At 36.4% G+C, this 15,400-nt stretch overlaps 2 protein-coding genes across 3 annotated transcripts in view; one reads left to right on the top strand and one right to left on the bottom strand.

The window, feature by feature from the left end:
• Positions 1-636: 636 nt before the first annotated feature.
• The window catches only part of LOC128236939 (cholinesterase 1-like), a 32,186-nt gene continuing 17,422 nt past the window's right edge, over positions 637-15,400 (bottom strand). For both annotated transcript variants that reach the window (XM_052952078.1, XM_052952076.1), the window contains exons 2-4: positions 4,126-4,173; positions 3,652-3,790; positions 637-1,241 (exon numbers count right to left, since the gene is read on the bottom strand). In XM_052952078.1, coding sequence (XP_052808038.1) covers positions 995-1,241; positions 3,652-3,790; positions 4,126-4,173 — 434 coding nt within the window. In that variant the 3' untranslated portion in view covers positions 637-994. The remainder of the gene's footprint in view (positions 1,242-3,651; positions 3,791-4,125; positions 4,174-15,400) is intronic.
• On the top strand, positions 8,098-11,677 carry LOC128236940 (uncharacterized). The gene is made up of 5 exons (XM_052952079.1): positions 8,098-8,233; positions 8,777-8,845; positions 10,170-10,361; positions 10,730-10,894; positions 11,181-11,677. Exons 1-5 carry the CDS (start codon positions 8,231-8,233, stop codon positions 11,283-11,285), a joined length of 534 nt encoding a protein of 177 aa, XP_052808039.1. The 5' UTR covers positions 8,098-8,230; the 3' UTR covers positions 11,286-11,677.

The following is a 15,400-nucleotide window of genomic DNA, read 5'->3' as shown; positions in this document are numbered from 1 at the left end:
GTTTTGTACAGGTCCCGATCCTTTTCACCCAGTTGCAAATATGTGATGTGTACATCCGCATCCTTTCCTTAAAATGGACCCTTAAAATGAGCTCACAGTGCTGTATGAATATCTTCCGAGCTTCTGGAAGGTTTAAGCTATTCCAATCAATGCACGGTGTTGGAACACCACTTAACTCCATTCTCACAGTGAACAGTTAGATTATTATTAGATGCTTAGACTATTGATTAACGATCTAATGTTGAGATAATCCACATTTAATACTTTATGAGATATGAATTCTTTTCTGACACCATGCTTTTTAAAACGACAACATTGTGTTCGAACTATTTATTAATAAGATATTCATGTAATATTGTGTGAATGGTACAGCATCGGCTACTAGTGATATCTTGCCTGCCTGAGTTGGCTGGCTGGCCTTAACAAATACTATGATCTATAAATATGTAAAGGGATTAATGAAGTTCAAATTTATTGCAGTATAATGTTACAATCACAAGTTGCAACACACGTTCTTGTGTTGACTGTTTCGTTTATTCAAACAGAAAGTACCAAACATATACAAACCAAGCAAGTATCATTAATATGCATATATATGATTGATATAAATCTTATAACAATTTCTTAAATCCAAACCGCGTAATTTCCCCTCCTTTTAAGAAAATATTAACATTTATACACTATAATACTATATACTGTATAACAGTAACGGCAATACAAAATAAGACAACATGTTATCTATACTAACCTTCATTAGCTTTAATTGCTTGTGGCAACACATTTTATTATTTCTGTGTTGAATTCGTAATGCTGGCTTAAGTTCAATTCACACAAATATGTGACAAAATAATTTAAGTACAAAACTTATATAATTTCAATTATTACGGATACTATCGACTGGTTCATTGTTGAAACAGGTCCCAGGAAGCTATGAGAAACCATACATTGAGAGATTACTAACAATACCATTTAATTAGTTTCTCTAATCAATTGACTACCCAATGATGATTTTAGGGAAATAAGGAATATCTGTGACATTCTTGAAATGACACTCACGATCATGTCCAAGTATAAATTTTACAAGATCCCCCCAAAATGCCATTTTGCGGGAATGAAAGTGATTGTTTGTGCTACATTGGTCATTGGAGATCTCGTAATATGTATGGGTGCTGGCGTTAAACTGTTCCCATGGTGTTGGTGTAGAGGAAAGCCCGTGTATGTCCATAGGCATGTTGGGATTTCTGAAATTTAGACAAAAATAATCACATTTACATTTGCCACAGATGGTACAATATTGCTTATAAACAACGACTGGAAATGCCAACCGTTATGCACCAGCCAATTGTAACCAAGCCCCCCCCCCCCCCAGGTCCGGGGGTAAACCTTTGATAGCGGAGGAAATGGGCCGAGTTTTTACCTTGCAGGGGATTTTGTATTCGCGCAAAATATAGAGGGGAATGGGCCTTACCTTGGGTCCTTTAGGTGTGGGGCATTTGGTGGGAATTTTACCATCAGTTCATCTCCGCAGGACGGGAATTTTACTCGGGGTTGGCTGGACCGAAAGTCAAAGTCCCCGCTATTCCCCGGATCGGGGGGGGGGGGGCGTGGTTACAATTGACTGGTGCATAACAATATCACAATATGGCCAAAACGGACGGACAACTATATGAAAACAAAGCGACGAAATTATTAAATTATTAACTTATTATGATGTTTCTTTGGGTTTTTTCATAATAATGACAATTACTGCACTCGATACTTGCTCCGGCGATCGCCACTTTTGCTAAAATTTGGAACCCAGTTTTATTCTGAACGTTATGAAAATCGTGAACATTAAAACTGCCCAATAAAAGCTTAAAGTGATACTCGTATTTGTAATCTGTATACACATGTAAGTAAAAAACATACATCTTGAGTGTTGACCCTTTAACTACTTACTAAATAATGCACATGGAAACTATCAATTACTGATAACAAGATTGCAACCGTGTTTTTAATGGCTGAAAACGCACACATATTAAACGACTGGTGGTTCCTAGAAGATTTATGGAAATCAACGATCGTCTTTTAAGGAAGAAATACCGTGTTCTATGCACAGTTTTTTTCTCAAATTAAACACGGTATACTGCATAACAGTCATTTTTTCTGTATACATTCATCTTTTTCGGTATATTAATACAATTGTAGTAATTGCGGTACTTCATATTTGGGAGTCAGAGAGCAACTTTAATCAGCATAGAACGTCATTCGGAACTCCTCGGCCAAACGAAAACAACCTCGGATGTATTTGGACGGTTTACATACTCAAAAAGTGGCACGTTTAACTCCGCTGGAAGTAGATCGTGTAATAATTTTATTAAGCAGTTGAACTTTATGACTTTACTCGTGGGAATCTTAATTTTTGTTTTAAATAATTCACTTCACTGGCAATCAACTTAAACTTAGATCAATAAATACAACCCTAAAACAATACAGTTAATTAATGATATAATTCAAAAATTTACGAACTTCTTCAACTGATGTACCGGCATACATCCGAGGTTGTTTTCGATAAAATAGCCGCGGAGCTCCGAATGCGTAGAACGTATCATTGTATACACACACATTATGAATCAGCATTAATGAAGTTTGTCCCAACATTTTACATGCGTCGACTGTTTTAAAGTGAGTGTCCGGTATTTTAACAACGACAATTACAACGTTGCTCAAATGCCGCTGTTGCTGCTTTGATTATAAACGGCCTGTTTCATCTGAGCAAACGTACCAAAGTTGGTCAACAAAAACGTAATATATATGGGGTATATACTTCTGCTTGCAAACCAAATGAGCAAGTGTATAATCGTATAATCGTAGCTCATCAAGTGCAACATTCGACAATTTGGTGTAAACATCAACGTAGCACATGGGACTAACTACATAATTGACGAGCTTAAAACCCCACAAAACTTCATACATGTTCAGCGGTTTTACTTCAACAGACCGATAGCTTAATTTAAACTATGCACACAATTCCGCCGCTGTCACAAACCGAACTGTGTTTTGAAACTGACGGCTCGAGCCGCTGTTGAGGCGGTACAGAAATCGTCCCTTCTGTGACAAAAGGCACTATGATCGTGCTTCGTTAAGCAAATAGACAAGCATGTTTCTATGACGTACCATTCGGGTCAAAGGTTTAAATATAGAGGTGCATTTGTAATATAGAAGTGTGCCTCTATATATAAAGACGTAGTTAAATTTATGAAATTGAAGTGTACTTCTATGTAATACATGCACTTTTATTTCATTCTAAATATCTAGAAGTGCACCTCTAAATTAAGAGGTTGATCCATGTTATAAGAATTAATAGATTTTGGAGCCAAATGGTTCGACATACGTTTGGTTAAGTATATTTGCAAACAATTGCCAGATATTTCAGAACTGCATTAAAGTTAACTAGGTTGTAAATGTCTCCGTTGTAAACTTTCAAATCTTTACTACTGTGATCTGCGGTATTTTAAAATAAGATTTCAGACAACTGTTCAAGCTGAACTTGTTTGAAAAAAAAATGAACCCATCAACACATATCAAACGTTAACAACTATGAAGTTAACAACGTTTTAACTTCAACAAAGTTTGAACAATCTAAATAACTTTTCAATTAAGAGGTCGTACCCATGTTTTGCAAAGTTCGACCACAGTGTCATGACGGTCTTTGCGCGATCCCGGTCCGTACTGCCATCACCGGGTACCCGGTACTTGTTGGCGGTCGGGTATCCAAACACGTACTTCATCTCATCGCCGTGGTTCGGACCTGTCAGAACAATCGTGGGAAATGGGAGTGTTTGAAGAATGCAGGGATTATGTCATTATAATTCCATATATTATATTTCAGTGTGGTTTCAAATGCATTTAATGAGAGACAACGCATAGTACAATTTTGGGGATAATATTGTATAATTATATATCAAGTCTCAATTAAAGGGTCGAATTTCACAATTGTATTATAGAGCAAGCAATGTTTATTCCGTTTGTTAAAAGACAAGAAGTTATCGTTGATGCATATAATTTTGAAAAGATGTTAGCATTTTACGATGTAAGGTGCTCCATATTTTACTTTTAAAGACGGAAAAATATAAAAGAGATTACCATGTACCCAGTTTGGGGTCGGTGATTGAAAAGCGTCACTTGCATTTCCTGAAAGTTAGTAACAGGTTATATATATATATATATACACACACACACACACACACACACACACACACAAATATAAAATTAAAAATACGACAAAGACTTTCTTTGAACAAAGGTTGACCTTGTTGTTGCCAAACCTTAGATCACAATTAAAAGTGAACATTCAATAATATACGAACAATAACGTAATGAATTATAATTTATGTGTATGACCCAGTTCCCGTCAATCGATATTTTGGCAATGCTGGTGCCGGCGGCCGAGCGCATGGTCGTGCATTGTCGGTTCTTTCTTTATCGGTTTCCCATGTAAGTTTCCTTTCTCGCTTTTCTCACACTTCCCGTGACATCTTATAAGTAACACCGCCCATTTCCTCACATTACCGTTGCCGTATTTTAAAAGACCCTCATCCGTTTCCCCACATTTCCCTTATCATTTTGTTATTTAACCATGTCCAATTTTCTCAAATTTCGCATGACTACTGCTCTCACCTTCTTGTAAATCCCTCTCAACCCTTTCCTCGACTTTCCTTTGTCCTTTTAACTATCCCTCACCTTTTCTATCATTACCCTTGTCATAGTGTGAGTACTCCTCACCCTCTTTCCACTTCCCCTTGCTACCTCTCACCCGACGTAATCGTATGTACCTCTCAGCATGATCTCACAATTTGCTTGACATCTTGAAGATAACCCTTATCCCTTTTCTCACATTCCCTTTGCCATCTTGTAGGTGACAAATATCTCATTTCTAACATTCCTCCTATCATCTTGTATGTAATCCGAATCCTTTTTCTAACATTCCCCCTATCATCTTGTAGGTAACCCAAATCCCTTCTAACAGATTCCCCTTGCCATCTTGTAGGTTACGCGAATCCTTTTTTCTAAAGTTACCCCTACCATCTTGTAGGTAACCCGAATACTTTTTCTCACATTCACCTTGCCTTTTGAAGGTAACCCTCTTCCCTTTTTAAGATCCCCCCTGCCATCTTGTAGGTAACCCTCATCCCTTTTCTCACATTCCCCTTGCCATCTTGTAGGTAACAAATATCCCCTTTTCTAGCATTCCCCTTGTAATCTTGTAGGTAACAAGTATCCCTTACATTCCCCCTATTATTTTGAAAGTAACCCTCATTTATTTTCCCAAATCCTCTTGTCATCTTGAAGTTAACCCTCATACCTTTCCTCACATTCCCCTTGCCATCTTGTAGGTAACCCTCATCCCTTTTCTCACATTTCCCTTGCCATCTTGTAGGTAACCCTCATCCCTTTTCTAACATTACCCCTATCATCTTGTAGGAATCAGCCGAATCCATCTTCTAACATTCCCCCTATCATTTTGAAAGTAACCATCTTTATTTTTCCCAATACCTCTTTCATCTTGTAGGTAACCCTCATCCATTCTCTCACATTCATCTTGCCATTTTGAAGGTAGCCTTCATCCCTTTCCTATTATTACCCCTGTCATCTTGTAGGTAACCCGAACCTTCTTCTCACATTCACATTGCCATTTTGAAGGTAACCCTCATTCATTTTCCCGCATTTTCCCTATCATCTTGAAGATAACCTGCATCCCTTCTCTCATATCTCCCCTGTCATCTTGTAGGTAACCTTAATCCCCTTTCTCACCCCCCCCTGCCATCTTATACGTAACCCTCATCCCTTATCTCATGTTCACCTTGCCATCTTGAAGGTAACCCTCATCCCTTTTGTAACACTCCCCATATCATTTTGTAAGTAACCCTCATTTATTTTCCCACATCGCCACTATCATCTTGTGGGTAACCCTCATTTATTTTCTCACATTCCCATTGTCATCTCGAAGATAACCTTTATCCCTTTTCTCACATTCCCCTGTCATCTTGCAGGTAACCCTCATCCCTTTTCTCACATTCCCCTGTAATCTTGCAGGTAACCCTCATCCCTTTTCTCACATTCCCCTTATCATCTTGAAGGTTACCATAATCCCCTTTCTCACATTTCCCTGCCATCTTGAAGGTAACCCTCGTCCCTATTCTCACATTCACCATGCCCTCTTGTAGGTAACCGTCATACCTTTTCTCACATTCCCCTTGCCACCTTGAAGGTAACCCTCGTCCCTTTTCTCACATTCACCCTGCCATCTTGTAAGCAACCCTCATAGCTTTTTCTCACATTCCCTTTGCCATCTTGAAGGTAACCCTCATCCCTTTTCTCACATTCCTCTTGCCATCTTGTAGGTAACCCTCATCCCTTTTCTCACATGTCTCTTGCCATCTTGAAGGTAACCCTCATCCCTTTTCTCACATTCCTCTTGCCAACTTGTAGGTAACCCTCATCCCTTTTCTCACATTCCCCTTGCCATATTGCAGGTAACCCTCATCCCTTTTCTCACATTCCTCTTGCCATCTTGTAGGTAACCCATATCCCCTTTCTCACATTCCCCTTGCCAACTTGTATGTAACCCTCATCCCCTTTCTCACATTCCCCTTGTCATCTTGTATGTTACCCTCATCCCCTTTCTCACATTCACCTTGCCATCTTGTAGGTAACCCTCATCCCATTTCTCACATTCCCCTTGCCATCTTGTAGGTAACCCTCATCCCCTTTCTCACATCCCCCTAACCATCTTGTAGGTAACCTCATCCCCTTTACACACATCCCCCTTGCCATCTTGTAAGTAACCCTCATCCCTTTTCACACATCCCCGTGCCATCTTTCATCCTCATGCACGCAAAATAGTTCCTGTACCTTTTTGTATGCTTTTTGTTTTGCAGTAGAATACATAAATAAATATTTAATAAAGTGAAAAGGGTATTTCAATTTCAATTCTCTCTCGAGCGGAATCTTAATTTTAACTTATTAAAAATACTAATTAAAATACAATTTTTGGAAATAGTTCTAGATAGAAAGAGGTTTACAAAATATTATTAGAAGTCAATGTTGATGACGTGGCATAAATGAAAGCGTCGAGCCCATGACAGAGCTGCATGGCTTGATATATTTTCGCCAATCGAATTTAAATAATGTACATGTAAAACTTGACCGTCCGTTAGCTGTTTGCCTAAGCGTGGTAACACCATTGCTCTATATACTGGACATGGACAGAACTACCATAACAGCTTTTGAAATAAACATATTGTCGACGGTCGATTTTGATCACAGGGTTAAATCGTGACTGTGCTACAGCGTGTTGTTTATTACCGCTGTAAAGGCACACAATGCAGGCTGATGCATTTTTTTTTAAATTTTAATGCATTATCATGTTTTACTCATTTGACTATAATGATCAAAAAAGATAATAAAAATATTAGCGATATTTTGGCGCTTCTTTAACTGGGTGATATGTGGCCAGTTAGATATTAATAAAAAATAACATTTTTTAAAGGCCAATATGTTTTTTTATTGGCACACAAAAAACTATGTTGTTATTTTTTAGTTTAGATCATAAAAGTAAAATATGTTAAGCACAATGATAATGCATTAACATTCAAACTAGTTTTTTCGACAAACTATATTGTGCGCCTTTAAGTTTAAGTTGTGTTTTTTTTCGCTATCCAATACCATTTGCACACGAAGTTTAACGTTGTTTACTTTATACATGTAATTGTTTATTTTACACTTCCAATACCTACAAATTGTCCGCTGCCGCTGGTCTTGTTTTAAGGATTAATGCGGAATACGGGGTTTGTGTTTATATTATAATGCCAATGGTAAATATTTGTATCGACCTTGTGATTGTGATGACGAAGTTTGTGAATGACGAAGTAAAAACATTATAGAGGTCGTGACCAAAATTACCATGAAACAGAATCAAACACCTCAAGTCATAAATACATTTCAAAACACAATGGAAATTGTTTGCTTAGCCTTTCCGCTTGAGAGGAGATCGTGAGACGGGTATCACGATTTTCGGCCGTATGGGGTGCCGAGTGGGTATAAATGGGCGCTGCTCTCCGAGCCCAACAACAATACCTTCAACAGTCTCTCTACTAGCCTGCTGGTCGGGACTTACAAGGAATATATCACTAAGACGAGAACTTCTTGAAGTGTTTGCATTTATTTGAGAAGTTCAGCAACCAAGAAAATGGTACGTTACATTTGCTTTATTTTTCTGGTCTATGTATATCCTTTTCGAATTTACTTTTAAGTTTCTTTGTTCAATTTTGCGTAGCTGCATAAAATGGACATTTCGGATGGATGATGGTTTTTCATCAAATATTTTAGCTCAGTATTACCAGCCTAAGGGATACTTTATTACCGGGATACGTAACATAACGAGATTGATTTTTCATTGTCTTAGCGCTAAAAATTATGTTGGTTATTACTATTAGTGTTTTCTTTGAATCACATCTTTTTCGACGGAGACGCAGGTGCCCGGCACAATATCTTTATAATGCATCTTTACTCTTACGAATTAAGTCAAAAAGTCGAAGTTAGAGTAAAATGCATTAAATGATACTGGTTGAAACTCCTGTGCTCGGAAACAAATCACGTTTCCCGAAATGAACGCATTGCCATTGTGACAAAAAACACCATTGTATTGATTTTAAATATATGGATCAGACCCGAAGGCGAGGAAAAATACCCCCCCCCCCCCTCCCCGTCTCATTCTCACTTTTTCTTGTTTCAGATGAAGACAATGGTACTCGCGGTTGCCGTGTTGGCTCTGTGCCTCATTGTAGCGGAAGCCAGGCCGCCGGTAAGTGACGTCACATTACCTTCAGGACCGGGTACTCAAAACTACCAAACTAAATAAACTCTGTTGGCGACATTTTTTTATCAGATTTTGTTCAAGTTGAGTCATTTGTGTTATTATGTTTTTATCAACAAACATCTATAAAAGGGCAAGTGACGGATACAAAGTTCCAATATTCATAAATTGAGGTAAAATATCTTTTTTTAATTTTCATTAACGTTACTTAAACGCTGGATGAATCATTTTCTTTAATATTTTCATGTACGAGATAATGAAGAAAATACATCTTATTTGAGCCTCTGATTTTTTTACAATTATTATTATTTAAAAGCAATTTGTAACACTACAAACGAAATAATTTGTTTCGATGACATTTCAATAGATCTTTGACCTTGAAAGTGTTTCTTTAAATCATGTTCTTACAGTATCATACTGGTCATATGATGTTATTCCTCTTCTAATTCTTCTTTTAAACATTTCACTTACAACTTCCTATAGACTTATGTTGAAAACACGTATTCATTCTCTTAATCTGTTAAACATTCGACTTGGTATTAGAATATATACCTAATACCACATGCAGTAAGGCGCTTTATAAATACTGACCTGGGCGAAAAAATATATCAGTGATGATTTCTGACAGGCTAAATTTCAGGAAATATTTATCATAGATTAAAACTTCAATTATTGTCACTAGAATTAGGTTGTCAATACTGTATCCTTTGTCATAGTCTCATGAATGTATTCGGGGCGGATATCATACTCAAGATTACCTTTATATACAAATGGGTTACTGCCTTAAATATACACCAAGTGTAGACAACTGTGACGGTTTTAGACAAAAGCTATAAAAGTAAAACAAAAATGCTTCTTTTTTAATAAATTCATGCTCTCTCTCAATTCCTAAGCACATGGTTATATGTTATGTTATATGTTTTGAAATCTAAAAATGTATCTTAGTACAAACAAGTGCAGGGAGATAACCGAAATCTCAAACATCAGAATGTAAACTAACATTAACATTACAACAAAGGTATATTTTAAAACAGAAAAAGCCTTTCTCCTTTAGATATCATCTTGTATACCATTTCGCGAAATATCAAACATAAATTAATTGTAAAATGTCTGAATTTGCTTCCATGGAAACCCCTACTTTTTGTGTATTTTAGTGCGATCACAGACATTTTGCCTCAAATTTCCTTCGGAGTGTGCCCAACTCGTTTGATTAAAATACTAGGAACTTAGAAACAATGAATGGTATTGTGTAGGCATTAATTGACACATTTATAACAAATGTAATATTATCACAATCTCGTCATTAATTCAGCGAAAGGGAAAAGGAGGTGGCGGCCGCCGTCCCAGGCCCCTGATGCGCCAGGCGAAGTTCTGTAAAGGACTCGTGAACGGAAACATCACCAACGATGACGCCACATTCGACGCCGTTTTCACAGATGTGACCTCAGTGTGTGGCGATTTGCTCCAATTTCTGGAAGACAACAAGCCAGTGGATGAATCTGAGGTAGGTATTGCACCATCTTATCATCGACAGAATGGAGAGCAATAAATTTAGGCACTAATGATACTAATGATTTAGAAGAAATAAGCTCCATTTGTTAAGCCATTCCGTTTCTTTTCATACGATATGTTGCCATGTTCGTTGAAAAGAGGCCTCCAGTGTATTTAACTCGTATATTCGAATTTCTTATGCTTAATCTGTTAAGCTGTGTTTTTTATATGGTATTGTCGTAGGTCGATTCGGCCAGAACTTTAGCCATTTACACTTGCTAAAATATCATTTATCAACGTATTCAAATGAAACTTGGTACTCGTGTTGACAACCTCAATACTGATAATAGTTCGCGTTTGAAATCGTAATATCAAATCCAGCGTACCAAGCGCCGTGCTGGAGGACGTGGAGGTAAAGGACCTCGTGGCCCCAGGGTAGGAGACGACACTGAGGGAGGCGAGGGCGAGGGCGAGCGCGAGGAACCGACATCTGTAGAGAAACTGCTAAACTTCTGTGATGGAGTCGAGAAATTCGAGCCCACGGATGTACGTATATGCTATTGTTGATGTTGCTGTTGTTATTCAAATCGTCTTCGTCGCAGTCGTCATCGTTGTTGAAGTTGTTCTTGTTGTTGTTTGTTTCGATATATATATAATTGAAGCACAGTATTCAATCACGTGTAAAGCCTGTTGTGGGTTAGAAGTTCGATGTGTATACTGATGACTTCTGCAAACGGTGATAACCAAAATTGTATGCTCACTTTACATTAAATGAAATAAGAGATTAACTTTGGTCATGTAATACAATATTATTGTTTTACACTTATTGCAGAATGCACCTGAGGGACTTCAAGAGATTTTGGACGAATTCCAAACACCATGCGATACAGCGAGAAATCTTGCTGGGGAGGATGATGGAGCCGAGGATGAGGCCTAAACTGAGACTGCCAAGGATGGAAATGTGCAATGTGTTAGCGTATTAAATGATATTCCGTCAGTTCGTTAACAAACTGTCAAATAATCCAGGGTAGTTTCATCACGGATTCAAAACGAAGTTTAGACAAATTGACTCAATAATCACTCATGATATTCCCAGACGATCTTTACTTAAACAAACTGACAAAGTGTCCCTTTATTGTGCCTCACGGTGCCTTGTTTAACCTTAGTTTCTGTTTAATAGTTATATATGCGGAGCTTCTGACATTTATGTTAAAAATGTTGTTACGTGAAATATTCGTTCATTGTTAAAATGTGAAAATGTTATTCCATACTGACAGGCGTTTGCACATTACATTGTATTGATATTGAAATAAAATGCATGAAAATCGCCGTATTGTTTCATTGAATTATCACCAAATTTTCAGTATCAGATGCGAGCTTATTTATCTAAATAATTGCGAATCGTATTTAAATGTAAGAAAGATACTCGAGCAATGGTTCATTGAGCTAAGAGCGGAAAATTAGAACATTGAAATGTTGTGTTCAAATAGCAAGCAAATTGTCACATATGACTGTATTAATTCAATGATAAGAAAGGTATCACTATCGTATGCTTCTGGTTGAAATCTCTTAAAAAGAAAAGGATGGCAGTATTTGTTTCAAAATATTCGACTTTTAAATTCCATTATGATGGACGGTTCACGGACCGTACTTAGTTGTTAAATAGCTAATATGTTTTGATCACATTTACTTTGAAACTATATAACTTGTCTGATAAGTTTATGACGGAAGCGTTTAAAATTCTGTGAAAGTGATGTAAGAAGTACGCGGTTACTTGACATTATGAAGATCTGCTTAATAGTATATACCACAAATATTTTAAAGTGCAAAATTCGTTTTGTTCTGAAACCGATACTGAGTATAGTATAATACCCTTTCATAAGTAATTGTCCGTACAATAGCGACTGACCAACCAACCGACCGTCGAACTATAAACCCTCCTATCAACCCTTCCAAACTTTGTCTTGTTGGGGTGTGACCAGTTTCTGTCGTTGTCTTATTTTTCGAAAGAGCTGAACACTATTCTATAACTACATGTGTATATTTAGGAAGCAAATTTCGAGATACTATAAAACTGAATCATTTGCAAAATGTTACATACACTCCAACTATAAAAATAACGCACTCTACGTGGACCCCATTGCTGTGTCACAGCACATCAACGACGTATTTAATTCTGCCATTCTGGTGTTTTTGAAACTTCTCAACTTATAACGTATAAGCGTTCATTACTGCGCTCATACTTATATCAAAAGCAGTGTTTTGTCAAGCTCTAACATAACAAGAAAGGTATGGAACTACAAACGAGCAGATTTCAATATAATGAACTTATAGTACAAATACCAATTGGAACTATAAGCATGATGGAATATATCGACCTATCAATTATTTTTTACAACAAAATTTATCGATATACCCGAAAAGTATATCCCCTCTTACTTTTACTCTTTGTGGAAGATAGCTCTCCCGTCGGTTCATCTACTTTCAACAATGACATAAAAACTACAATTAATACCGACCTACAGAAAATCTCCAACTGGTCCAGACAATGGTTGGTACTATTCAACCCTTCAAAAACAGAAGCTATATTTTGTTCACTTGTTGATCGGAAACGACCATCTTTCTTGTTTAATACTACCTCGCTAATACATACTTTGTAATCGTCACAAACATTTAGGAGCAACGTTGAGTCCTGACGGTACAAGGCATCGTGTTGATTTAATTTCTAGTTATGTTAGGAAAATTCCTGGTTCTCTGCAAGTCCTAAAATATATACTTCGTCGTACAACTCTTAGTCAAATTTATACATCAAAATTACGACCAATTCTAGAGTACGCCTCTATTGTCTAAGATAGTTGTACAATTTACGAAAAGGAGACCTTGGAGACCCTGCAACATGAAGCAGAAAGAGTTGTTACCTGGCTTACACGTTTAATATAAATTGCTAGATAAATTAAGGAAATCGGCTGGATTTCATGGTCGGATAAAAGGAAAATGCAAAAGTTAATTTTGGTTTACAACCATACAAACTGCATTTATATTTATCAGAGCAGTTTCCACTAACAGTCAATGATTCAAATCCTTATAATCTAGCAACAATGAGAATTTGATAAAATATAGACGCCTAGAAATATACAATCGTTCAACGATACCGTCATCCTTGCCATTGTGGAATTCACTTGATATAGACGCGAGACACTCACCAACTCTTCATTTTTAAGCGTCAATTAAAATATTAAGTTAAACAAATCTCCATCCCATCTTATTATATATATGGAGAACGTCGCTTTTCGGTGAATCATGCGCTGCTTATAAACTGTTGCAGTGACTTAAGACCGACTTGTTTAACAACCAGTTATGGGTCTCACCACCATGTATTAATTGTAATGTAGACGATAAACACCCTATTACGATGAACACTCTTTGCCGACCAGCGATTAAATCGAGAAAGAAATACTCGAAAAATCCATTCGCTTTAAGTACAAATAAACTACAGTAACTCTTCAGTTTAAACAACCTTAAAAAAGGATAATGTCCTAAACTTAAGTGAAGTTACAGTTTGTATGAAGAGCTCATCTTCTCTCGATCTCCACACGCCATTCTCTACTTCGTCTAGTCTTTTGTTTTCCATTTAACAATATACATAAGGAATTACTGTTATTGCTTTTGCTTTTAAACACTTTATGTAACGTTTGTAACGCTGCATAGCAGCGTCGCCGCAAAACGATTTTTGTTTTCGTTTATGCGGTGAATTTCAATTTTTATAATAATAATAATAATAATAATAATAATAATAATAATAATAATAATATCTTTATTTTAAGAAGGTGACATATTAAGATCATGTACAAAACTACAGAATCTTATTTTCGATATGGCCCTCTGAAACAGAATGAAAATATGGCAAATAATCATAAGACAAACATGAAGACGATGCTAACAACGATGACGATGATGATGATGATTATAAGTATGCTGTTGATGCTGACGATAATGATGCATATGATGACATGATGATGATGTTGAATCAATATTAGACAGATACTCTCAGTTAAATATAATTATGAATAAAACATCACAATTTGTATAATCACAAGTTTCCTATGAGGTACTGTTTGACCTTTATTTTATACGTATTAAAGTTTTTTGATTCTCGTATTTCCAAAGGTATATTATTCCAAACAATTCTGCTGTAATATGTATACGATGCTTTCATATAATTAGTACGAGGTCTAGTTTGTAAAACAATATCTTTGTGTGCCATTGATCTTAGCATATATACATTATTGTCTGAAACTGTTACTAATTCTGACATATATGATGGAGCCATGCTATTCAACGTCTTGTAAACTAATACTGCTGCGTGGTATTTACATCTATCCGAGAAGTTTAGCCATTTTAGTTCTTTAAATAGATTTGTTGATGAATCTCGTTTAGATTTACCAAGTATGATTTTTGCAATTCGTTTTTGTAAGTTATTTATTTTATTCACATATGAATTGGTTCCCTTGCCCCAGACCAAGCAGCCGTAATCAATATTTGGCAGAATATATGCATTGTAAAACATTCGTTTTGTATCAGGTGTGAGGAAATATATTATATTTTTTAGAAGTGCAATTTTCTTATTCAGATTTTTACAAACATAATCGATTTGCACATGCCAGTTTAGTGTATTATCTATATACAACCCTAATAACTTTTGCACAACAACATTAACTATTTGAACATTATTAATACAAAGTTCAAGATTCCCAGTGTTTTTTTAATTCATTTGCAGACCCTATTAACATGCATTTAGTCTTGGAAGGATGCAATGACATATTATTTAGTTGACACCACTTATTAACATAATTTAAATGATGTTGTAATTTATTTTGAATATCCGTCAACTGATATCCAGATTCATAAAGTGTTGAATCATCTGCATATAGATCTATATTTAATGTTGGATGCATAACTGCAATATCATTTATGTATAAAATAAAAAGCAAGGGTCCCAGTATGGAACCCTGGGGTACCCCAGATGTAACAGTGAGTTTTTGCATACGACGA

This window comes from Mya arenaria, chromosome 6 (genome assembly GCF_026914265.1).
Source record: "Mya arenaria isolate MELC-2E11 chromosome 6, ASM2691426v1".
Lineage (NCBI taxonomy): Eukaryota > Metazoa > Mollusca > Bivalvia > Myida > Myidae > Mya > Mya arenaria.
Note: the sequence above shows the minus strand (reverse complement) of the source record. Positions and strands in the feature narration are given on the sequence as shown.